The sequence below is a fragment of the Schistocerca americana genome, chromosome 1, assembly GCF_021461395.2.
Source record: "Schistocerca americana isolate TAMUIC-IGC-003095 chromosome 1, iqSchAmer2.1, whole genome shotgun sequence".
NCBI classification, from domain to species: domain Eukaryota; kingdom Metazoa; phylum Arthropoda; class Insecta; order Orthoptera; family Acrididae; genus Schistocerca; species Schistocerca americana.
In genome coordinates this window covers 218,267,067-218,294,020 of record NC_060119.1, presented here as the reverse complement: position 1 = coordinate 218,294,020, position 26,954 = coordinate 218,267,067, and the positions used below count along the sequence as shown (strand labels likewise).

Here is a 26,954-nt window from a genome sequence, read left to right as displayed (position 1 = left end):
TTGTACTGTGACGTAGAACGTTGCACGGAAAAGTGTACAAATTTCTTGCTACACCTATAAATGATGATACGGTTGTTTTTTTAAACAAAACTCTAATTTTCTCGTTTTTTAAAATGATGTCATATTTCGTAAACGGCTCGTTGATTCCATGAGACTGACTGACTACCTACTGACGAAGTACCTCAAAGAGTAGGGGAGCAGGGTGGGTTGTCCTTAATTCCTGTTGTCAGTGCACGCAGGTGTAGAAGGTGACAATGTACCCTTCATGCAGCGACTTCACGAACTACGTCACTGAATCGGAATGTCCCTCTCTACGCCAGAGATACTTAAAGAAGGGTTGCTGACAGATTAGAACCGTGTGCAGGACAAGGTCTCGAACTCGATCCAACCTTAGGAGATTCTATGATCTGACAGTTCTCAGCACGTCTTGATTGAAAGTTTCAGTTTCCATTCGTGTGTCAAACGTTTGCCATTTTAGGAAACTGTTTTTGCTTTGAAACTTCCTGGCAGATTAAAACTGTGTGCCGGAGCGAGACTCGAACTCGTGACCTTTGCCTTTCGCGGGCAAGTGCTCTACCAACTGAGCTACCCAAGCACGACTCACGCCCCGCGGAAGTAAGGCTGTGAGGGCGGGGCGTGAGTCGTGCTTGGGTAGCTCAGTTGGTAGAGCACTTGCCCGCGAAAGGCAAAGGTCCCGAGTTCGAGTCTCGCTCCGGCACACAGTTTTAATCTGCCAGGAAGTTTTATATCAGCGCACAGAGTGAAAATTTCATTCTGTTTTTGCTTTGTTCAAAAAATGGTTTAAATGGCTCTAAGCACTATGAGACTTAACATCTGAGGCCATCAGTCCCCTGGACTTAGAACCTTAAACCTAACTAACCTAAGGATATCACACACATCCATGCCCGAGGCAAGATTCGAGCCTGCGGCCGTAACAGCAGCGCGGTTCCGGACTGAAGCGCATAGAACCGCTCGGTCACAGCGGTCGGCTTTTGCTTTGTGGTGGTGGTTCTAATAAGGGCGATTTCATCACCAGTTCTGTAGTTTTACAGAATTTCCTAGTCATGCAAACGGTAAAGGTATCAATACCTCTAAGGTCGGTTTGAGCACAACGCAGCTTTACAGTGAAATGAGAAAAGTCATGGGGCAGCGTATGCACATATACAAAAGGTGGTAGTATAGCGTGTACATGGTATAAAGGGCAGTGCATTGGCGCAGCTGATTCATGTGCTCAGGCCTCCGACGTGATAATGGCCGCACGGCGGAAGTTAACAGAGATTGAAAGCGGAATGAGAATTGGAGCCAGACACATGGGACATTCTATTTCGGAAATCGTTAAGGAATTCAATATTCCGAGATCCGCAGTGTCAAGAGTATTCCAAGAATACCAAATTTGAGGCATTATCTCTCACCACGGACAACGCAGTGAGTAGTGGCCGTCGGCTTTCACTTAACGACCGAGAGCAGCGACATTCGTGCAGACTTGTCAAGTGTTAACAGACAAGCAACACTGCAAGAAACGACGGCAGAAATCAATGTGGGACGTACGATGAATGTATCTGTTAGGACAGTGCGGCGAAATCTGGCGGTAATGGGCCATGGTAGCAGACGACCGACGCGACTGCCTTTGCTAACACCATGACCACGCCTGCAACACCTCTTCTGGGTTCGTGAGCATTTCGGTTGGACCCTAGACGACTGGAAAACCGTGGTCTGGTCAGATGAGTCCCGATTGCAGTTGGTAAGAGCTTTTTATTTTATCATGTGGCTAGGGACCCCCGTCGGGCAGACCGTTCGCAGGGTGCCGCTCTTTCAAGTTGACGCCACTTCGACGACCTGCATTCGATGAGGATGATAGGATGATAAGGACAGCACAACACCCAGTCCCTGGACGGAGAAAATTCTCCGACCCAGCCAGGAATCGAGCGCGGGCCCAGAGGATTGACAGTCCGTCACGCTAACCATTCAGCTACCAGGGGCAGACTGTCGGTAAGAGCTGATGGTAGGGTTCGAGTGTGGCGCAGACCCCACTATTCCATAGACCTAAGTTTTCAACAAAGGCACTGTGCAATTTGGTGGTGGCTCCATAATGGTGTGGGGTTATTTACATCTCTCTGAAAGTGTCCCCAGCACAGTTCGAACCGTCTTAAGGGGGAAGGGCGGACACTCGATATGTTAATGTCTACTCAAAGACGTCCAGAAATCTTTGATCAGATATAGACGGTTACCTTCCCTGACTTCCCATGTTGCCCTCTGAATACGATCATATATTGTGGCGGCACTGCACGAGACAGCTTACTCCTTCCATACCATCGAGGGAGGGGGGCTCAGTAGTACGACACCGAACGTGCATTCAGAACACTAGCGATTCGATTTGCCGTCCGGTCATTCAGGTTTAGGCTCTCTATGATTTTCCAAAGAGGTTTGTTGTGGCTGCTGGAATGGTTCCTTAGAAAGGACATGGCCGGCGTCTTTCCCCATTCTTTCCATGACTTTGTCACAAAGAGTATTTAAACCTAGTCTTCCTTGACGAAATAGTACCAGGTTAACAGCCAGACGTCGGTGTCCAACAGAGATAATATTTCGGCAGGCGACCACGTCGTCATCATCGGTGCGTTGATGAATTGACCGCCTGGGAGCTACCGCTATGCTTGCCGAAATATTTTTCCCACTGGACACTGACGTTCATCTGTTCACCCGTGAACTATTTCATCGTAAGTTGGAGAAGTTGAATAATCCCATGTTTCTTCCTTAGTCTCTCCATACCGTTCCTGTCCATACGCTGCTCTAGGTACTATACGGTGCTGGACAGATTTTCTGCTTCAGTTCGCCATATGCCTCAATAATGTCTTGTGACAGCAATACATGAAAGACTTGGATTTTATCCCACCACTATTCTCATTTTCTAACACCAGTCTAAATAACGGGAAGATCCCTCATCTTCTGCTTCTCATACAACCCTCTAAACTAGTTGAAAAGACCGTACAGTGCTAGATACTACTTCGTGCAATGAGCCATTTGTTGGAGTAGTAATTTGGCGAGTAAATTTTCCTCTTCAGAATGAATTTTCAATCTGCAGCGGATAATGCGCTGATTTGGAAATGCAAAGCAGGTTAAAACTGTTTTCCGGACTGGGACTCAAACCCGTTTGCCTTTGGCGAGCAAGTGCTTGTCTTTAGTATCCAAAGCACTTGCCTGCAAGAGGCAAAGGTTCGAGACTCGACGGGACGTAGTTTTAATTTGCCAGGAAGTTTCAGATCAGCGCGGACTCCACTGCAGAGTGAAAATTCGTCCTGAAAACAATCTTCTATGCTGTGATGACGTTATTTCTCCGCAAGGAGAGCTGCTCCCGCAAGGTATGCAGAAGAACCGCTGTCACGTTTGGAAGGTAGAAGATGAGGTACTGGCGTAAATAAAGCTGTGAAGACGGGTCGTTGTCTTGCCTGGATAACTCAGTTTTGTATGTGGGCAGGATGGTTGAGTCGCTGCGGATGAAATATACGGCGAATTGGAGTACAGGCTTTGTTATTCATTCATCTACTTGACGAACAAACGTCATAGATCCTGCTCAGTCTAATTTGACAAGTACAGTGCTCAAACGTACTTAAGAAAGTGAGGGAAAATTGGATGAAGAACTACAAGACTTGGAAGACATAGAAAAATGTCACGTGAGGCGTTTAAAGGATTTGAAGGAGAGAGCACATTTTGAATAAGGTTAGATAGTTTTGGGTCATACGCAGTGCGAAGAGCTGTCAGATGAGAAGGAATTTTTAAATGCAACCGGGAAATCGAAAAATGTTCTTTGTCACTGTTTCAAAAGTGATTTATTCCTCTGCAAAGAAGTCGCCACTTGAGGCTAGTAAGCAAGCGATACACTGAAGCAGAATTCTGCACAAGTGATTCTACAAGGTGCAAGTTTCTTATAGAAACACTTCATGTGAAGAGTTTTCTGATATACTTGTGTAGAGTGGAAAATTAGATCACAAGTGTCACAAACTTTGAAGGCTTGAAGCAATGCGAAGAAAATTGCTAAATCTCATGTAATTTCTTCGTAGTGGTGAGCTTAACACTCCTCCAGATGTGTCACCCAAGACTGTAAGTGAAAACTGTTCGTGGTATCAGGGAGCAGAAGTGGTGACTGAAATCATACTATTAGTTTCAAGAACTTCGAGAAAATAATAATGAGAAAATAGCAAGTTAACTGCAGGCTTACTGATTACTGCTGATTATATTGTTATTTCACCGAAGATATTTACAATAAACGATTAAAATGTTGGCAGGTAAAAAGTTGTTGGACCATTATGCCGGTAAACACCTTCATATTCGAATCCTGTTCCGACACACAGTTTTAATCTGTCAGCAATTTTAAACTTTTTCGCTATTTAAGACATGATTTATTTCACACATTTCTATGTCTTCTGTATAATACTGTTCTGGATCATTTACCACAGAGCATGTGCATCTGTGGGGTGAGCGGTGTCTAATGCCCATGGTCTCACATCAAAACGAGCTAGTTACGTGATTTTGGGAAGACGCTACTTGTATACAATTTGCAGTAATGTCGAAACTTGAATATTACGCGTATTCGCCTTGTTTTATGTACTTTTTACACGTCCGAGTTTTAGTGACCGCTGTGGAGCAGTATTGTCGTTGCTAGGGATGTAAAGAGAAGTATGTGAAAAGAGGACTACTTACTTTTCGTAGGTGTGTACGACAAATATGTAACTGTAAATATATTGATGGGAGGCACTGCATGTTTTGAAAAATATCGAGACACGATGTTGTGCAGTTAATTTCTACGATTTTATGGCCACGTGTTTATGAGACAAGTGCTGGATAAATTTCCAAGTGTTTCTGAGTAAATATACATATTGGAGCTACGTTCATACTCAGGTAAAATTTATACTCGACACTCTGATTAATGTCCTCCAATTTATACAGGTTTTCAAAGTCTTGTGTATATGTACGTACTTTTGAACGAGAAGTTCCCTTTTCAGTGTCATTGCAACGTAATTTATTACGTTACAATGACGCTGAAGAGGGAACAGATTCGAAAGTATGACACAGTGCAATAGAACACCTAAAAATACTGTTGGCTGACACATCTTTTATTACTCCAAAATTCGAGCAATGATTTTGTATTTTTATTTTTCTGCGCGTAGTGCATGATTTTACTTTTGTGGTGAGATGCCGAAAAATGTTATAGATATTTTACTTGTCTACAAGAAGTAGAAGAGTAATTTAAAAAACTGAAGATAAAAATGGACAAACAGCTTGTGCAAATTCTGTAACATTTTCACATTTTCAAATGAGATGTTTTTTCGTAAATCTTCGGCGCCGTCCACAGTGTCATTGTATCGTAATCAGTTAGAACAGAGATTCGACAATATGAATAATTGTAAGCGTAAAAAAATATTGTTCATTGCCGCTTTTTATGCTATTACCGAAAAATACACAAATAAAGCGGAGTATGAGTTACGACACCGTGGGGAAAGAGCACAACAGCATTGCTCTTCACATCGTTAAGCCATTGTTGAAATGTCTGTAAAACGAGTATACAGAGGTTACTTCTGAAGGTGACTATCTGTAACAGTGAAGTAATAACACGTGAAACACGCTAAGCGCTGTACTGGCTAACATGCAGCTTCCCAAAATCACGCGACTTGAGCTACAGGAGATGTGCGGACAATATCCTCGTTCTGCGCGTCTGCGTGCGCATTTCACATGTACACTACTGGCCATTAAAATTGCTACAAAAAAGAAATGCAGATGATATACGGGTATTCATTGGACGAATATATTATACTAGAACTGACGTGTGATTACATTTTCACGCAATATGGGTGCATAGATCTTGGGTAATGGGTAACCAGAACAACCACCTCTGGCCATAATAACGGCCTTGATACGCCTGGGCATTTGAGTCAAACAGAGCTTGGATGGCGTGTACAGATACAGCTTCAATACGATACCACAGTTCATCAAGAGTAGTGACTGACGTATTGTGACGAGCCAGTTGCCTGGCCACCATTGACCAGACGTTTTCACTTGGTGAATGATCTGGAGAATGTGCTGGCCTGGGCAGCAGTCGAACATTTTCTGTATCCAGAAAGGCCCGTACAAGACCTGCAACATGCGGGCGTGCATTATCCTGCTGAAATGTAGGGTTTCACAGGGATTGAAGTAAGGATAGAGCCACGGGTTGTAACATATCTGAAACGTAACGTCCACTGTCCAAAGTGCCGTCAATGCGAACAAGAGGTGACCGAGACGTGTAACCAATTGCACCCCATACCATCACGCCGGGTGATACGCCAGTATGGCGATGACGAATAAACGATTCCAATGTGCGGTCACCGCGATGTCACCAAAAACGGATACGACCATCATGATGCTATGAACAGAACCTGGATTCATCCGAAAAAATGACGTTTCGCCATTCGTGCATCCAGGTAGTCGTTGAGTACTCCATCACAGGCGCTCCTGTCTGTGATGCAGCGTCAAGGGTAACCGCAGCCATGGTCTCCGAGCTCATAGTCCATGCTGCTGCAAACGTCGTCGAACTGTTCGTGCAGATGGTTGTTGTCTTGCAAACGTCCCCATCTGTTGACTCAGGGATCGAGGCGTGGCTGCACGATCCGTTAAGTCATGCGGATAAGAAGCTTGTCATCTCGACTGCTAGTGATACGAGGCCGTTGGGATGCAGCACGGCGTTCCGTATTACCCTCCTGAACCCACCGATTCCATATTCTGCTAACAGTCACTGGATCTCGACCAACGCGAGCAGCAATGTCGCGATACGATAAACCGCAATCGCGATAGGTTACAATCGGACCTTTATCAAAGTCGGAAACGTGATGGTTCGCATTTCTCCTCCTTACACGAGGCTTCACAACAACGTTTCACCAGGCAACGCCGGTCAACTGCTGTTTGTGTATGAGAAATCGATTGGAAACTTTCCTGCTAACAGTCATTGGATCCCCACCAACGCGAGCAGCAGTGTCGCGATACGATACACCGCAATCGCGATAGGCTATAATCTGACCTTTATCGAAGTCGGATACGTGATGGTACGCATTTCTCCTCGTTACACGAGGCATCACAACAACGTTTCACCCGGCAGCGCCGGTAAACTGCTGTTTGTGTATGAGAAATCGGTTGGAAACTTTCGTCACGTCAGCACGTTGTAGTGCGCCCCCGGTAGCTGAGTGGTCAGCACGACAGAATGTCAATCCTAAGGGCCTGGGTTCGGTTCCCGGCTGGGTCGGAGAATTTCTCCGCTCAGGGACTGGGTGTTGTGTTGTCCTAATCATTCTCATTTCACCCCCATCGACGCGCAAGTCGCCAAAATGGCGTCAAATCGAAAGGCTTGCACCAGGCGAACGGTCTACCCGACGGGAAGCCCTAGTCACACAAAATTTATTTATTTATAGCACGTTGTAGGTGTCACCACCGGCGCCAACCTTTTGTGAATGCTCTGAAAAGCTAATCATTTGCATATCTTAGCATGTTCTTCCTGTCGATTAAATTTCGCATCTGTAGCACGTCATCTTCGTGGTGTAGCAATTTTAATGGCCAATGGTGTATTTATACCCTATGTTGTTTACAAATTGTTGACTCTTGCAGTGTAGTATTAGCGTCGATTTTTTGCTTTTGGACTGAAAGTGCAATCGTATACTGTGATATATGTTGGAAACTTTCCTCATGTCAGCACGTTGTAGGTGTCGCCACCGGCGCCAACCTAGTGTGAATGTTCTGAAAAGCTAATCATTTGCATATCACAGCATCGTCTTCCTGTCGGTTAAATTTCGCGTCTGTGGCATGTCATGTTCGTCGTGTAGCAATTTTAATGGACAGTAGTGTATTTATAGTCTATGTTGTTTACAAATTGTTGACTCTTGTTAACTGCAGTGCCGTATTAGCGTCCATTTTTTGCTGCTGGACTGAAAGTGCAATCGTATACTGTGATATATGTGATTACACAGAGTGGTGAGTACGTGGGTAACTTCAGTGCGTGTACGTGTACGTGCGAAAGTGACGGCACGCCCGTAGGACTCGGCGTGTTCACACTGCTACGGTGTCGCTACACACAGGGGGACACACGGTAACGCTGGCAGTGTCGTGGTGATGCGGGGTGCGCATGCGGACGGCACTGGACGGCATGCTAGGTGGGTGGCGAGCGGAGCGGAGCGTTGTTGTTGTCGTTGTTGTTACTTGACTAACATGGTGGCCGGGTGTCGGCGGAGGCAGCGTGGCGGGGTTGTCCGCGGGCTTGTCTGCGCCCGCGGATAGTCAGAGATAGGAACGTACGGGGACCTGCGGGTGGAGCGCCGGGTGCACCAGCGTGGCCGCGGCGTGCGCGTGCGCGTGATGCTGCAGCGCCGCCGCGGGCAGCTCGGCCGCCGCCGCCGCCGCGGAGTACGCCAGCGGGTGGTGCCACAGCTCTGCCGCGCCGGGGAAGAACGGCGTGCCCAGGTCTGCAACAGCGAGGGCGCGTCTGTAGCCACACGGGGCGACCAAAATGTTCACATGTGTGTCAAATCTCATGGGACTTAACTGCTAAGGTCAGCAGTCCCTAAGCTTACACACTACTTAACCTAAACTATCCTAAGGACAAACACACACAACCGTGCCCGAGGGAGGACTCGAACCTCCGCCGGGACCAGCCGCACCACATGAGGCGAGCTGCGTCCTAAGTGACAGGCAGACCAACAGCACAAAAATTTCACTGCGCTACACTATAACTAGCACTCGAAATAATTAGTCTATCTTACCAAGACGTCTTCTCCAAGGCCATCTGTGCCATCTTCACTTGTCTGAATTATACACCGACGGAAGCAATCGCAACACACACACAAAAAATGTTCAAATGGCTCTAAGCGCTGTGGGACTTAACATGTGAGGTCATCAGTCCCCCAGACTTAGAAATACTTATATCTAACTAACCTGAGGACACCACACACATCCATGCCCGAGGCAGGATTCGAACCTGCGACCGTAGCAGCAGTGCCTAGAACCGCTTGGGCACAGCGGCCGGCGCATCACCGAAAGATAATTAATGCAATCACATTTCGGAATACATTTGTCTAGATAACATGTTTAAGGGGGGTAGGACGTGAAACGGGCCGACTTGGAGCAGGTGAAGCAAATCAGGACATTTTAATTTCCACTATTTACATTTCTAAAAAGAAATTCATAAAACTTTGTCAGCATGACAAGGAAGGATTCAGCATTCACACTCATAGCAGTGGAAGTTCGAAAATACGAACAAATTTTGTTTAATGTGAAATTCCATCATTTTTTTCACTTATTTATTGCATTTATTGCTGTAGGTACACTTTTCTTCGTAAGGAAGAGAGATCCTTCGACGAATTTTGCACAGTAATCAAACCGTACTTACAAGTGTATGAAACACTAAAATTTATTTAATTTATGAAAAAATGAATGAGCTGTTACATTTTAAACTTCATCTTCAGAAAAAACTCAAATTTTATATCAGGTTTTCTTCCATTCAGAGGCTGACTTGCAAATAATAGATTTCAGCTATCAGTCGTCCTTTTGAAATTTTATTGGCAGATCTAGATTTCAGCTAGAAACTAGCCATCCTCAATGCACTATCATTTTTGACCAATGCATGTAATGCCTGCTTGTCGGGCTTCATTCACAGTTCATTGAATACAATGAACTGTGAATGAAGCCCGACCAACAGGCAAGGATAGTGCATTGGCTAGTTTCTAGCTGAAATCTAGATATGCCAATAAAATTTCAAAAGGACGACTGATAGCTGAAATCTAACATTTACAAGTCAAATTTTATAGTTAATTATCTCAATTTTTACCACACTTTTAATAGGTTTGGGAAATACTAGAGTTTCATACACCAATAAATATGGTTTGTATGCTGTGAAAAATTCATCGAAGAATCTCTTTTACCTGTGAAGAAAAATGTACCCATAGCAACAAATGGAGCCAATAGTAAGCGAAAAATGATGAAATTTCCTATGTAAAAAAATTTTGTATGTTTTTGAACTTCCACTGCCATGAGCGTGAATCCTTCTTAGTCATGCTGACAAAGTTTTATGAATTTATTTGTAAAAGTATAGACAGTGGAAATTAAAATGTCCTGTGGTGCGTCACCTTCTCCAAGTCGGCCCGTTTGACATCCTACCCCTCTTAAGTGATTAACATTTCAAGATCTCAGGTTTATAAGTGCCAGATAAGCCATTGAAAATAAGTAATGCTGGTACATTAATAAGCAGTGTAACCGCCCTAATGTTCAATGCAAGCATGTAAACGTGTATGCACTGTGTTGTACGGCTGCCGGCTGTCAGTTTGTGGGCTGGAGTTCCGTGCCTGTTGCACTTAGTCGGTCAGTACAGGGACGGTTAATGCTGTCTGTGGAATGATGCTGAAGTTACCGCCTGATTATGTCTCATATGTGCTCGATTGGAGACAGATCTGGTGGACAAGCAGGCCAAGGCAACATGTTGACACTCTGTACAGTATGATGGGTTACAATAGTGATTTGTGAACGAGCGTTATCCTACTGGAAAACACCGCTTACAAGACTGTTTTTTATAGTAAATACACTCCTGGAAATTGAAATAAGAACACTGTGAATTCATTGTCCCAGGAAGGGGAAACTTTATTGACACATTCCTGGGGTCAGATACATCACATGATCACACTGACAGAACCACAGGCACATAGACACAGGCAACAGAGCATGCACAATGTCGGTACTAGTACAGTGTATATCCACCTTTCGCAGCAATGCAGGCTGCTATTCTCCCATGGAGACGATCGTAGAGATGCTGGATGTAGTCCTGTGGAACGGCTTGCCATGCCATTTCCACCTGGCGCCTCAGTTGGACCAGCGTTCGTGCTGGACGTGCAGACCGCGTGAGACGACGCTTCATCCAGTTCCAAACATGCTCAATGGGGAACAGATCCGGAGATCTTGCTGGCCAGGGTAGTTGACTTACACCTTCTAGAGCACGTTGGGTGGCACGGGATACATGCGGACGTGCATTGTCCTGTTGGAACAGCAAGTTCCCTTGCCGGTCTAGGAATGGTAGAACGATGGGTTCGATGACGGTTTGGATGTACCGTGCACTATTCAGTGTCCCCTCGACGATCACCAGTGGTGTACGGCCAGTGTAGGAGATCGCTCCCCACACCATGATGCCGGGTGTTGGCCCTGTGTGCCTCGGTCGTATGCAGTCCTGATTGTGGCGCTCACCTGCACGGCGCCAAACACGCATACGACCATCATTGGCACCAAGGCAGAAGCGACTCTCATCGCTGAAGACGACACGTCTCCATTCGTCCCTCCATTCACGCCTGTCGCGACACCACTGGAGGCGGGCTGTACGATGTTGGGGCGTGAGCGGAAGACGGCCTAACGGTGTGCGGGACCGTAGCCCAGCTTCATGGAGACGGTTGCGAATGGTCCTCGCCGATACCCCAGGAGCAACAGTGTCCCTAATTTGCTGGGAAGTGGCGGTGCGGTCCCCTACGGCACTGCGTAGGATCCTACGGTCTTGGCGTGCATCCGTGCGTCGCTGCGGTCCGGTCCCAGGTCGACGGGCACGTGCACCTTCCGCCGACCACTGGCGACAACATCGATGTACTGTGGAGACCTCACGCCCCACGTGTTGAGCAATTCGGCGGTACGTCCACCCGGCCTCCCGCATGCCCACTATACGCCCTCGCTCAAAGTCCGTCAACTGCACATACGGTTCACGTCCACGCTGTCGCGGCATGCTACCAGTGTTAAAGACTGCAATGGAGCTCCGTATGCCCACGGCAAACTGGCCGACACTGACGGCGGCGGTGCACAAATGCTGCGCAGCTAGCGCCATTCGACGGCCAACACCGCGGTTCCTGGTGTGTCCGCTGTGCCGTGCGTGTGATCATTGCTTGTACAGCCCTCTCGCAGTGTCATGAGCAAGTATGGTGGGTCTGACACACCGGTGTCAATGTGTTCTTTTTTCCATATCCAGGAGTGTATTTCTAACACATTGATCACTGTGCACTCCCACAATATATTCAAAAGTAACCGCTTACAATGCTGTTCATGAATGGCAGCTCAAAAGGTCGAATCACCAGACTGATGCGCAATTTTGCAGTCAGGGTATGTGGGACAACTATGAAAGTGCTGCTGCTGTCATACAAAATCGCACGTTTCACCGGAGCTCCAGATGCAGGTCCAGTATGTATGGCACGCATACTGGTAGGTTGCTAGCCCTCAACTGGCTTCCTTCGAACCAACACAACGCCATCACTGGCATCGAGGGAGAACTAGCTTTCATCAGAAAACGCAACAGATATCGACCCTAACCTCCAGTGAGCTCTCGCTTGACACCACTGAGGTCAGAAATGGCGGTGATTGGGAGCCAGTGGAATGCACGCTACATGGCGTTTGACTTGTAGCTATCCTTGAAGTAACCGATGTATAAAAGTTTGTGGTGTCACTGTGGTGCCCACTACTGCTCAGATTGCTGCTGCAGATGAGGTACGACGCGGCGGAGGCATACGCCGAACACGATGGTTTTCTCTCTAGATAGTGCGAGCGACGTGGCCGTCCGCGGCTCGGTCTTCTTGCGAAAGTACGTTCTCGTGACCACCGCTGCCAGCAATCATGTACAGTGACTATATTCCTGCCAGATCTTTCTGTAATAGTGCAGAAGGAACATCCAGCTTCTCGTAGCCCTGGTACACGACCTCATTCAAACACAATGGGGTGCTGATAATGGCGTCTTTGTCGGCTTAAAGGCAACCTTGACTAACACCAATGAGCTGTGTGTGGCTCGTTTTCGAGCCATCTCTCTCTTTTTACATTCTGTTTTTACTGTACTGCCACTTCGTTTTGTTAATTCAATTACCGGTGTTACTGAGTTGCTGCCTTGTCTGCCCGTGAGCGGCAGTAGCAGCGCTTATCGATATATGCCCCGCTGTATTATCTTTGCTGGACTGTTATTACTTCCCGATTGTCGTGTGTTGGGAGGGGAGTTCGTATCTGGCAGTGAGTTGCAACGCGCCAGCAGTGGAGTTCGGACCTGGCAGTCGGACGGTTGGGATGCGGCAGGAGTCGGTCGGGTTGAAGCGGCAGTGAGGTTCGGATAGCCATGAGTCCCCCGACCGTTGCCGGCACACATGGTTTCAATAGGGACGGTCTTGGTTGATCGTCGGTTTGTCGTCTTACTGGACGACGTGATCGCTCGTTGGCGATGTGTGTGTGTCTCATCTCGTGCAAAAATGGTTCAAACGGCTCTGAGCACTATGGGACTTAACTTCTGAGATCGTCAGTCCCCTAGAACTTAGAACTACTTATACCTAACTAACTTAAGGACTTCACACACATCCATGGCCGAGGCAGGATTCGAACCTGCGACCGCAACTCGTACAGTCGGTCGGTTGGTGTAGATCAGCCAGGAAATCTCCCCGCGCCGCAGTGGGCCGGGTCCTCTGGCGGTCTCTACGTAGTGTCGGAGTGTGTGGGAGCTGTTCCGATTGCTACGGGGTTCGTGGCTCACCGACCCAGGACATCGAAGTTGAGTGGTGATTTAATTACCGAAGCCGTCTGTTCACATTGTTCCGTTGGTTTTCATGGTTGGCTGTTGTGGGTATTCCCGTGAGTAACAGCGAAAGTTTGGCCACCATCCTCTGGTGTTTAACTGTATTTTGGTTATTTGAAGTCCAAGTGCACCGGCGGAATTTTCAGCCTTGTGGTCGTTAGCGTTCCGGTTACCTGCCCTGGCCGCTGACGTAAAACTCAGATAGTGTCCTTTCCTCACCGTGTTGTAGCTGTCCAACACGTGTGTGTAGTTTGACAGCTTATGCATACTTGGTAGTGGATTGTTTGGGCCTTCACCCCTCTGCCTACTAAAAATTATTTTAGTTGTTTTAAGTAATCGGCCTTCAGCCGTTTTTATATTAAGGTTCTTGTCTTTCAAGATCAGACTGTGTGGGGCTTTCAGCCTAATTGAAAAATTAATTTTGCTTGCCGTCTTAAATCATGGGCCTCCGGCCGTCTTTAAATTAAACTTGTTTGCTTTTCAAGTGTTAGATTTGTTGGTCCTTCAGCCAAGTTATAGAACCATACATGAGGCCTTCTGCCTTCAGAGTATTCTGTTTCGAGTCTGAATTTTAAGTTAATGGCGTTCAATCGTTTTTTAATTTAAGTGGTTGTGCCCTTAAGGCATAAAATAGTGTGGCCTATTCAGCCGATAACTAGGTTCAAACTTTTTTGCTGTATTGTTTGAACAACTAAATAAAGTTATATGTGTTTGAGTGTAACTGACAGTCCCTTTTGGCCCCTTTCCACAGTTCCAACTACCTGTTCTGTCCTGCGGACTTAAACAGGGCGCTTCAACCAAGTCACCACATCCAATATCGAAGGTAACTAACACTCACGACGATTACAGCGTGTATTTACAGCAGACCTGATTGGTATCCTCATAGTGACGCTACTGGAGAGAAATTTGATTAGGTATCGTCTTTAAGACGTAGGAACACACCTACTAACTTCCTTTTATGTCCCATAAGTCCCTTTTGGTATTGCGATTATTTTCTGTCACTGTATGTGGTGTCCCAGAAATGTTGTGACAAACTTCGAGAGTAGAGGGCGTGTAGAGGAACAAATCTAGGACAGGAATCCGTGTCCGGAAACGTCATCCAATGACGGTCCAGTGCAGCGAAGGCATAGCGCCGGCGCCTACAGCTAGGCCACCACTTCGGCAGCAAACTTGGCTTTGTACGCTGACGGACTGTAGACGGAGCGTTTCACAATGTTGTTTTTTATTCAGTCATTGCGACTGATTGCCACGATCGTTAGCATAGAAGATGGAGCCAGCTCTGCGTAGAAAGGCATTGTCTCCTACGAATGCGACGCTTTGTTGCCTCTTTGGATGACGGCTTCGGAAACTGGTTTCTAGCCGCAGTTTATTTTTCTCATGCACCAGGGCAACAGGCCAGCGCATTCATAGAAGACAAGGCTTGTCTGTACAGCAAATAGCTCCATTTTCTCGATAGGCGATCACTGAATGACAAACAACATTGCGAGACATTCCGCTTACATTAGGCAACTGTACAAAATCACGTTTGCTGCCGAGGGGGTGGCTGAGTGGAATGCGCCGGCGCCTTGACTTCAACGGTCTGTAGTATCGGTGGATGACTTTTCCGGGCAGGGGTTCGTATCCTCGATTTGTTCTTCAAGACACACTCTATAGCCCCTCGAAGTTTGTCGCAACATTTCTGGCACACCCTGTACTTGACAAAAAGAATGCAACAAGTAGCGCCAAATGATTCAAAGAAAGAAAAGAAGAATGTAGTCACTGTGGAGAAGTGACGCAAGGCGCCCCACAGGATTGAATAGTGGAACAGCTTTTATCGGTGCCCCAAAATTTCCAACCTAGCTCTTCATCTTAAGATATTTAACAAAAAGGGGTGCTAAATAATTCAAACAGAAGCGTAACAGGTTCATTATACACAATAATTACAAACCCCACAGCCATTCCACTGAACTGCAGTATCGAAGCATACTAGTGTTGAGTTTGTATCTGTTCTTGGGCGTCATGACCGACCTCATTTGAACTCTTCTGTCAAGAGAGTTAATTTGGAGCTGGAACGGCTGCTCATGTCGGGTGCGGGGTCACACATTGGTGTGGTTCAAGTTGATTCTCTCAGTAGGTGGGATTATACTAGGCATGGCCTTCACCTCAACAGGAAGGGGAAGGGTAAATTGGCTGGGGAAATAGCAGGAAAGTTAAAGGGGGGAGGCACTGTCATGAGTGGTAAAATACCAGTGGTTATAGGATTCAGAAAAGACCCTTTTTTAGGGTAGGGAGGACAGAAAGAAAGCAAATTTTAAGAGAGGTTAGAACTGAGACAAACCTTCAGTTTGAAAAAGAAATCAAAAAACATAATTCCAGCTTATTACATCAGCATAAACAGCCATTGGTTAAGAATTTTCAACTGTCAGCAGATATTTTAACTCCACCCAATTTTAACTCAGACAATGTGAAATGTCAGCTATCTTTATTGCATCAAAATATTCGAGGACTGAGAAATAAAATTAATGAATTAACTATATGCATAGATGAATTAGAGTCTTCAAACCCAGCTGACATAATCTGCCTCTCTGAACATCATGTGACCACTGGTATAGAACTTTTAAGTGCTACAGGGTTTAGGTTAGCATCTCACTTTTGTAGATCAGAAATGGAGAAAGGAGGAGTTGCCACATTCATCAGGAACTGTCATAAATTTAAGAACATAGACATTCATAAATTTTGCCTAGAACAGCATATGGAAGCATGTGCAACAGAATTAGATTTTCACAAAAAATCTTTCATAATATTAAGTGTATATCGAGCACCTGCAGGTAACTTTAATCTGTTTGTAAACCACCTTGAAGCTGTACTGGCCCATTTAATAACCAAAAACAAAGAAATAGTGGTTGCTGGTGATTTCAATGTAGATTTCCTTAAAGACTCTCCGAATAAGAACTTATTTGAGTTAGTAACACTATCATTCAACTTAATTCCCACAGTAAAGTTCCCCACTAGGATAGCCACTTGCTCACAAACAGCCATTGATAATATCTTTATAGAAAAGTCCAATGAACAAAATTATATTACAAAACCAATAGCCAATGGCCTCTCAGACCATGACATGCAGTTCCTTCTGTTAAATGTTAATACTGAACAGGATATAAAATCTGTTAAATCTGAGCTCAAGAGGGTAATCAGTAAGCCAAAAATTGATTATTTTAGGACACTCCTCAGAGACATTCACTGGACTGATGTTTACAGTGCTCATGGCATGAATGAAAAATATAACATTTTTGCTAATAAAGTGCTTACCTTATTTGAACACTGCTTTCCCCCAAAACTTACCAAGGTTAGAGGAAAATCTACAAAGAAGCCATGGATTACTCGAGGAATAAGGGTATCTTGTAAAACAAAAAGAAAACTGTATCTGTCAATCCGAAACATTTCCAATGTTGATGCTATAGCACATTATAAGAAATACTGCAAAATATTAAAGACTGTAATATGGATGTCAAAGCAAATATATTACAAGGAAAAGATAGTCATATCAGATAACAAAATAAAGACAATATGGGATATAGTGAAGGAGGAGACCGGTAGGACCAGACATGAAGAAGAACAAATAGCATTAAGAGTAAATGATACATTGGTGACAGATGTGTATAGTGTTGCAGAACTTTTTAACAAACATTTTATAACTGTTACTGAAAAGATGGGGTTGTCAGGTTCGGTAGATGCTGCTATGGATTACCTTAGACCAGACATTTCAAGTAATTTCCATAATATGAATTTGACCCTCACTACCCCAACAGAAATAATGTCCATCATAAAATCTTTAAAATCAAAAACATCTAGTGGGTATGATGAAATATCAACAAAGTTAATTAAAGAATGTGATTCTGAGCTAAGTAACATATTAAGCTATCTGTGTAACCAGTCGTTTATCAGTGGAATATTTCCTGAATGGCTGAAATATGCTGAAGTTAAGCCACTGTTTAAGAAGGGAGATAAAGAAATAGCATCAAATTTCCGTCCAATTTCACTGTTACCAGCATTCTCAAAAATTTTCGAAAAAGTAATGTACCGTCGTCTTTATAACCATCTTATCTCAAATAACATACTGTCAAAGTCACAGTTTGGATTTCTAAAAGGTTCTGATATTGAGAAGGCTATCTTCACTTACAGTGAAAATGTGCTTAATTCATTAGACAAAATATCAGGCATCATCCAACTGGGAACTAATTACATGTGGGGTCCCACAAGGTTCCATTTTGGGGCCCTTACTTTTTCTTGTGTATATCAATGACCTTTCATCAGTAACATTACCAGATGCCAAGTTTGTTTTGTTTGCCGATGATACAAACATTGCAATAAATAGCAAATCAAGTGTAGTCTTAGAAAGATCAGCCAATAAAATATTTGTGGACATTAATCACTGGTTCCTAGCCAATTCTTTGTCACTAAACTTTGAAAAAACACACTACATGCAGTTCAGAACTTGTAAGGGGTGTCCCAAGAGTATATGTCTAACATATGATGACAAGAAGATAGAAGAAGTGGACAGTGTTAAATTCTTGGGATTACAGCTTGATAATAAATTCAATTGGGAGGAGCACACCACAGAACTGCTGAAGCGTCTTAACAAATCTCTGTTTGCAATGCGAATTTTGTCAGACGTAGGGGATATAAAAATGAAAAAGCTGGCATACTATGCTTACTTTCATTCCATAATGTCATATGGGATTATTTTTTGGGGTAATTCATCAAGCCAAGCTAAAGTTTTCCGGGCACAAAAACGTGCAGTAAGAATTATATGTGGTGTGAACTCAAGAACATCCTGCAGAAGCCTGTTTAGGGAACTAGGGATACTAACTACAGCTTCCCAGTATATTTATTCCTTAATGAAATTTGTCATTAAAAATATATCACTTTTTCAAACCAACAGCTCAATTCATGGAATCAATACTAGAAATAAGAATAATCTTCACAAGAATTTAAAGTCACTTAGTCTTGTACAAAAAGGTGTGCATTATTCAGGAACACACATTTTCAATAACTTGCCAGCAGCCATAAAAAGCTTAACAACCAATGAAATTCAGTTTAAGAGAAGCCTAAAGGATTTATTGGTGGCCAACTCCTTCTACTCCATTGATGAATTTCTTAGTAAAACCAACTGATTTGTATATAAGTACAACATAACTTCTGCACAATTTCAGTGCAGTGATGTGTTCATTGAAAATTTGTGTGTGTGTGTAAGTATAATCTGACTTCTGCACCATTTCAGTGCAGTAATGTGTTCATTGTAAATAAGTATTACAGTAGTTGTATTACATGTTTATTACCTTATAAATAAATAAAAAACGTTTTTTATTTTAAATTCAGTGCATTAGTATTTGTAAAATGACTCTTAGTGTTCATTAAAAATGACGATCATTCCACTTGGGACCTGTGGAATGGTACATTAGCTTATTTGTTTTAGTTGTAAATATTTGTCATGTATTGTTGTTTTTCTGACATGTTCCGCATCCAGGAGGACCTCCTCACTACGGATCAATTGGAATGAAGGTGAATCTAATCTAATCTAATTAACATGGAGTATAAATCCGATGGATATTCGGAAAGTAATGAACGATCCGTCGCGAAGTGGAAATGACAGTGAAAATCAGATGAAGTTTTCCACAGGTGTGTTGGGCAGTGTCTCTAGTATGCTCATCGATAGCGTTACGTCGTTAGTTTTGGTTCTGAGTGCACAGGGAGCACTTAAAAATACCTAGAACAATAATATCTCGCGCCAAGTACGAGGGCCTGGTGAGAAATTTCGCCTGAAGCTATGCAACCAACATTACATAACTGTCGTGCGCTTTCTTCTTCGAGACATTTCTCAGCCACATTATGCAGGGGCAATGAAGATGCTCCTGCATCGTTTTCAGTTGGAAATGTTTGATTACCCACAATACAGCCCGTAATTGTCTCCCTCTGGGTTTCATCTCTGCTCACATGAACCGCTGGTTATGAAGACATTTTGGCGCAGACAACGAGCTGTAGGCCAGCATAGAGAATTGGCGGAAAGCTCTGGCGGCTAGGGTATTGGAAAGTCGGTACAACGCTACGACAAACGTCTAAGTCGGATCAGCGACTTTGGAGATAAGTAGCTGGAAGTTGTAGCTAACTGTTGCAAATAAAACCGTTTCACTGTGGTTTCCATTTCGTGACCTATGGTTCCTTACTTTCCGAATAGCCCTCTTACTTGATCCTACAGAAGGCGCAAACTTGAACTGTTTAATCAGTTTGAGGCCATAATGACTGTTTATCGACTGTAACTTTGTGTCAAAATCATGGAAAGGTTTTTTCAGAGACAGATATCAGTCACAAAAGTTTGCTGACTAACTTAATAATGTATTTAATACAGCAACATTTTTTGGGGTACTCGTTTTCAGGTCCAATGCTAATTAAGAAAAAGTTTAACAGAAGTACACATTGATATTAAAGCAGCTATTTAGTCTTGGCATGTGGCGTGTTCATCTTTGGTCATGGGAAATAGCTGTCTGTTGTGGTGCGTTCAATCACGTTAATCACTGTTTATAACTTGCAAAGATCATTCTAAATGTCATCAGAATCAGCTCTACTATGCAGCAGAAAATGTTTGATCATTTATCATAAAGCATAACGTCTCTGGAAGACAGCAAAGGAACTACTGACATCTATTCGGGACTAATATTTTTTGACAACTATTTCTATTCAGTAAAAGTATGCTTAGTTAAACACTAGTATCAAATGTAATAAGGCAGAAAAGGTGTTAACTTCATTGTCAAATTTGTGTTTCACTTGTGACACGAATAGTGAGAAAGGCTGTTACGTTCATTTTTATTAGATTGAAGACATTGTTCTATTCAGTGTTCTGTAAGTGGCCAGCCTCAAACTACTTGCAGAAACCAATACATCAAACGTAAGTTATTCTGCAACACTATTAAACCTCCACACTAAAAGTTTAGACTTGAGATAAATCTCCACATAAAATTTAAAAGTGTTAAAGTTTCAGCATTACTGTCTTCGTTAGATGAAACAGGGGCAGGTTCCCACTTGAATTTTTTATATTCTGTCCTCAGGATAGCGTAATCTTTCAAAAAAATACAAGTACATATACAGGGTGGTCAGAAACTGTGTGAATCTGGAAAGCTTGTAAGGATGATGCAGTATAGGTTGTAAGATGTGTTGAGAAATAAGTGTTTAAAAAAAATTCGATACGTTGCGCCGTTTACGAGTTAATTAGCACTGAAGTTAGCCAATCAGGCCGTTGCACGCGAAAATTCAGGAGGCCTGCCAAATACGATTAGCGTCATGTGTTCTCAAAAGACGACAGCGCACGAGACGGCTCAGCCTTTGGGTCGGGTTCGATCCTTCCTACCGTCCAAATTTTTGTTTCGCTTTCTTGTTCGGTTTCAGAAAACCAAACGAAGAACATCTTTGGCGACACCGTCTCTGAGGGTCACTTGACGGCCTCGTTGGCTAAGTTCAACGCTAATTAACTGGGAAATGACGCAACGTATCGAATTTTTTTTCTTAACAATTATTTGTATATTATCGATAATGGATGCAACTGAACTCCGTGGCTGTTTCTTTATAGGGTGGAGAATAATAACTGCTACCAGTCACAACAGAAGGTGATTTTATTTAACACACGTCCGGTTTCAGGCATGCGCCTATCTTCAGGTGGTTTACATTCATGTGCATGACTGAAGATCACTGTTCAAATCAAAAACGAGTAATATATTGATCACTAAATAGTCACAAGTAAAACATTTGGAAGTGGCTAGGCAACATGTGTTGTAAAAATACATTAATTAATAGAGCTGGCGGCCTCAGTTTGGATAAGCCATAGAATCCGGCGCTTTCTATAATAAACACTCACAGTGACACATCGACATTTCGGTGTGGATCGTCACAGACATAATTCACGCATACGTTTCTTTCTTTGCCGCCGATCAACATCTCTGACGCCTGTGTATCAGCGGCTGCATGCTCAGTGGCGCGGTCGGAGAGTTAAAAAGGGTGGAGCGAGTGTTGGAACGTCAGTCATGCGGCTCTCTGAAGATGGCTGAACAATATATATCCGAAACATTAGAAGAAGAAGCGGAGTTTATGCGGCAGCACGCTCGAAATTTAATTTAATGAACCAGAATGTTTGTTTCAAAATCTTCAGTGACCAAGTGTTACCCTCTATTATCACAACTTCATGATGAGTAGTTTGTAATCACCACCTTCTTCCAAAATGACGACAGCAATATTAACAGGGCTGCACTCATACGTGCATAGTTTGTCGCACACTCAAGTATCTCTCCCGGCCCTCTAAATCACAGGATCTTAGAATAAATCAAAATGTCTGTGACCGTTTGGAGCATCGAAGAATTGCTTCAGCTGGTTATGGCGTGTCTGAAGAAACTTCTGGAGTCTCTTCTCGCCGAAATGAGGCCATTATGAAGGCTGGGAGCGGTATTAGTGCCGTGTTTCCTGTGACTAGCCAATATCTAGTCCAGTGTGGTTATCGTCGTTATAGAATAGCGATCTACCAAAACTACAGTGTGGTAGTTCGGCGCGCTACATAAATGACGTAGTTAATGGTAGGATTACTGATAGCATTGGTGGAGAAAGAAACAAATGAACGTGTAAGAGAGAAACTGACAGCTGGTGATTTCCCTTTGCTTTGTTTGATTGTTTATTTGGTTGTTTTGCACATAATTAGAGCCGCATATCATTCGGTATTAGTCCATCGTGTATTTTACATTCTTACAGAATGTTGTTGTTGTTGTTGTTGTGGTCTTCAGTCCTGAGACTGGTTTGATGCAGCTCTCCATGCTACTCTATCCTGTGCAAGCTTTTTCATCTCCCAGTACCTACTGCAACCTACATCCTTCTGAATCTGCTTAGTGTATTCATCTCTTGGTCTCCCTCTACGATTTTTACCCTCCACGCTGCCCTCCAATACTAAATTGGTGATCCCTTGATGCCTCAGAACATGTCCTACCAACCGATCCCTTCTTCTGGTCAAGTTGTGCCACAAACTTCTCTTCTCCCCAATCCTATTCAATACTTCCTCATTAGTTATGTGATCTACCCATCTAATCTTCAGCATTCCAGTAAAGCTGCATGCCCTCGGGAAAAATTACGGCTGTAGTTTCCCCTTGCTTTCAGCCGTTCGCAGTACCAGCACAGCAAGGCCGTTGGTCTTACAGAATATAAGTTGCATATTACAAGTAATAAAAATTAATTGATCGCGTAACTTCCGTGCTGTTATGCAACTAAGCAATTACTTATGACGCAAATAAAGTTTAAATGGACAAAAAATGTAATTATTGTTGTTATTCTGTATCCAATAGAATGTTCACCAAGCTGAGAAACAAGAGATTCCTGTCATTACTGATAAATGCGAAACTTCCTTATGAATAACAAAAATGTGTTTTATATAAGTTCGAGAAAGTTTTGATGTGATGTTTGATATATTTTTGGTTTGCGGTTCCTTTATTTTACCTTTTTGTGCGTCTTCTAGAGCTCTATAATAAATCTGTATAGAGTCCTTTACTTTTACACAATATACCTCACTTTCACGTTAAAATTAAACAATTTTCGAATAAAATCTGAAGTAAACATTGATAAGGAGCAGTCATAGACTCAGATCACAATATAGTAGTGATGAAGAGCAGGCTGAAGTTTAAGGCATTAGTCAGGAAGAATCAATACCCAAAGAAGTGGGTGGGATACGGAAACACTAAGGAATGACGAGATACGGTTGAAGTTCACTAAGGCTGTAGATACAGCAGTGAGGAATAGCACAGTACGCAGTACAGTTGAAGAGGAATGGACATCTCAGAAAAGGGCCACCACAGAAGCTGGGAAGGAAAACATAGGTACAAAGAAGGTAACGGCGAAGAAACCATGGGTAACAAAAGAAATCAATTGATCGATGAAAGGAGGAAGTACAAAAATGTTCCAGGAAACTCAGGAATAGAGAGATACAAGTCGCTGAGGAATAAAGTAAATAGGAAGTGCAGGAAAGCTAAGACGAAATGGCTGCAGGAAAAATGTGAAGACATCGAAAAAGAAATGATTGTCGGAAGGACGGACTCAGCCTACAGGAAAGTCAAAACAGCCCTCGGTGACATTAAAGGCAAGGGTGAAAACATTAAGAGTGCAACGGGAATATCACTGTTAAATGCAGAGGAGAGACCGGATAGGTGGAAAGAATACATTGAAAGCCTCTCTGAGGGGGAACAGGATTTAGAAGAGATAGGGGACCCAGTACTAGAATCAGAATTTAAAAGACCTTTGAAAGACTTAAGATCAAATAAGGCAGAAGGGATAGATAACATTCCATGAGAATTTCTAAAATCATTGGGGGAAGTAGCAACAAAACGACTATTCACGTTGGTGTGTAGAATGTATGAGTCTGGTGACATAGTATCTGACTTTCGGAAAAGCATCATCCACACAATTCTGAAGACGGAAGAGCTGTCTAGTGCGAGAATTATCTCACAATCAGCATAACAGTTCATGCACCCAAGTTGCTTACAAGAATAATATACAGAAGAATGGAAAAGAAAATTGAGGATACGCTAGATGACAATCAGTTTGGCTTTAGGAAAGGTAAAGGCACGAGAGAGGCAATTCTGACGTTGCGGTTAATAATGGAAGCAAGACTAAAGAAAAATCAAGACACGTTCATAGGATTTGTCAAACTGGAAGAAGCGTTCGACAATACAAAATGGTGCAAGCTGTTCGAAATTCTGAGAAACGTGGGGTAAGCTATAGGGAGAGACGTGTCATATACAACATGTAAAACAGCCAAGAGGGAATAATAAGAGTGGACGACCAAGAACGACGTGCTCGTATTAAAAAGGGTGTAAGTCAAGGATGTAGCCTTTCGCCCCTACTGTTCAATCTGTGCATGGAGGAAGCAATGATGGAAATAAAAGAAAGGTTCAGGAGTGGAATTAAAATTCAAGGCGAATGGATATCAGTGATATGATTCGCTGATGACACTGCTATCCTGAGTGAAAGTGAAGAAGAATTACATGATCTACTAAACGGAATGAACAGTCTAATGAGTACAGAGTATGGATTGAGAGTAAATCGAAGAAAGACGATGAGAAGCAGTAGAAATGAGAACAGCGAGAAACTTAACATCAGGATTGATAGTCACGAAGTAGATGAAGTTAAGGAATTCTGTTACCTAGGCAGTAAAATAACCAATAACGGACTGAGCAAGGAGGACTAGCAATGGCAAAAAGGGCATTCCTGCCCAAGAGAAATCTACTAATATCAAATATCGGCCTTAATTAGAGGAAGCAATTTCTGATAATGTACGTCTGGAGTACAGCATTGTATGGTAGCGAGACACGGACTGTGGGAAAACTGAACCAGAAGACAATCGAAGCATTTGAGATGTGGTGCTACAGACGAATGTTGAGAAATAGGTGGACTGATAAGGTTAGGAATGAGGAGGTTCTGTGCAGAATTGGAGAGGAAAGGAGTACGTGGAAATCATTGATAAGGAGAAGGGACATGATGATAGGACATCTGTTAAGACATGAGGCAATGACTTCCATGGTACTAGAGGGAGCTGTAGAGGGCAAAAACTGTAGAGGAAGACAGAGATTGGAATACTTCTAGCAAATAACTGAGGACGAGAGTTGCAAGTGCTACTCTAAGAGGTTAGCACAGTAGCGGAATTCGTGGTTGGCTGCATCAAACCAAGCAGACGAGTGATGGAAAAAAAAAAAAATTAAATTTGGCTGCCAATACTGTACATTTTTTAAAAGTAATAGACAGGAGGAAACTAAGTAAAGCAAAAATGTTCCATAGGTAAACAGCCGTTTATACGTCCACAGTCAGTTTCTAGACAGTTTACTGCTTCCGGTTTTTAGGGGAAGCTAGTAAGATACTGATCGGATACGTAAAGATAGTGATCATTAAGACGTATCGCCTGATAGGTATGCAACACACCTAGCATACAGGTAAAGCGGGAACGACCTTAACTGACCAAAGCTACTGGGAAACCAATTGTGTTTACGCTTGTAAGTTCACACGGATATGTTCGCCACCGTCATCATCATCTTCGTCATCAAGATGAGTATGTTTACGCTAGAGAGCAGTTTTGGTTAACTCTGCTTTTGACCCGTGTTCTGCGGAGAATCAACGGTTAAGCGGCTGGGGCCACGGACGGGCTGGTGCGCAAGCGCAGGGCGCCGCTGGATCGGAGGGACTCTGCGCCCGGCGCCGCCTGGCACCGCTGCGGGGGCGCTCGCCGGCCTTTGTTACCCGCGGGTCGACACGTGATTCATTACGGGGCACCTGCCGAACCGCCGTCTCTTATTCACTGCCCCGCGTCCCGCTGATACGGTTCCATCGGCGCCTGGGACGGATCCGCCGGAACAGGACCTCCGTGGATTAATGTTGCCCGCGGTGTGGAGAAGGCCTCAAAAGAGTGTATTCTACGAGGCAAAAGGGTAAACATGGGTTTCTGTCTCCTTTGTTATAGCACAAATACGCTTCGTCGCTATTGAGTAATGCTCAATCGACGCTGCTTATTTTGTTATGTTCCTTAAAAGGTGGCGCTTTTCTGAGTGTAGCTGTTTCCTTAACACACACACACACACACACACACACACACACACACACACACACACCAAAAAAAAAGTTTTGCGTTACCTCGGCCCCGAGAGTTCTGGAACCTGTATAGAAAATTGGGATAGAGATTAACCTAAACATCATTTCTGCCCCTTTTATTGCTCATGAAAACAACACATTGCATGTTGTACCACCATACAGCGAGACCTTCAGAGGTGGTGGTCCAGATTGCTCTACACACCGGTACCTCTAATACCCATTAGCACGTCCTCTTCCATTGACACATGCCTGTATTCGTCGTGACACACTGTTGGTCCAGTTGTTCCGCTCCTCAACGGCGATTCGGCGTAGATCCCTCAGAGTGGTTGGTGAGTCACGTTGTCTATAAACTTTTCAATTTATCCCAGGCATGTTCGATAGGGTTCATGTCTGGAGAACATGCTGGCCACTCTAGTCGAGCAGGGACGTTATCCTGAAAGAAGTCATTCACAAGATGTGCACGATGGGTACGCGAAATGTCGTCCATGAAGACGAATGCCTCGCCAATATGCTGGCGCTATGGTTGCATTATCGGTCGGAGGATGGCATTCACATATCGCACAGCCGTTACGGCGCCTTCCATGACCGCCAGTGGCGTACGTCGGCTCCACGTAATGCCACCACAAAACAGCAGGGAATCTCCACCTGGTTGCACTCGCTGGACAGTGTGTCTAAGGCGTTCAGCCTGACCGGGTTGCCTCCAAACACGTCTCCGACGATTGTCCGGTTGAAGGCATAT

At 43.9% G+C, this 26,954-nt stretch overlaps 1 protein-coding gene across 1 annotated transcript in view; it reads right to left on the bottom strand.

Annotated features, from left to right (window-relative positions):
- LOC124621604 (protein couch potato-like) overlaps positions 1-26,954 on the bottom strand; it is a 183,169-nt gene that overhangs the window by 64,762 nt on the left and 91,453 nt on the right. Inside the window, exon 5 of the mRNA XM_047147154.1 lies at positions 8,311-8,477. Within this exon, the coding sequence (XP_047003110.1) occupies positions 8,311-8,477 (167 nt within the window). The remainder of the gene's footprint in view (positions 1-8,310; positions 8,478-26,954) is intronic.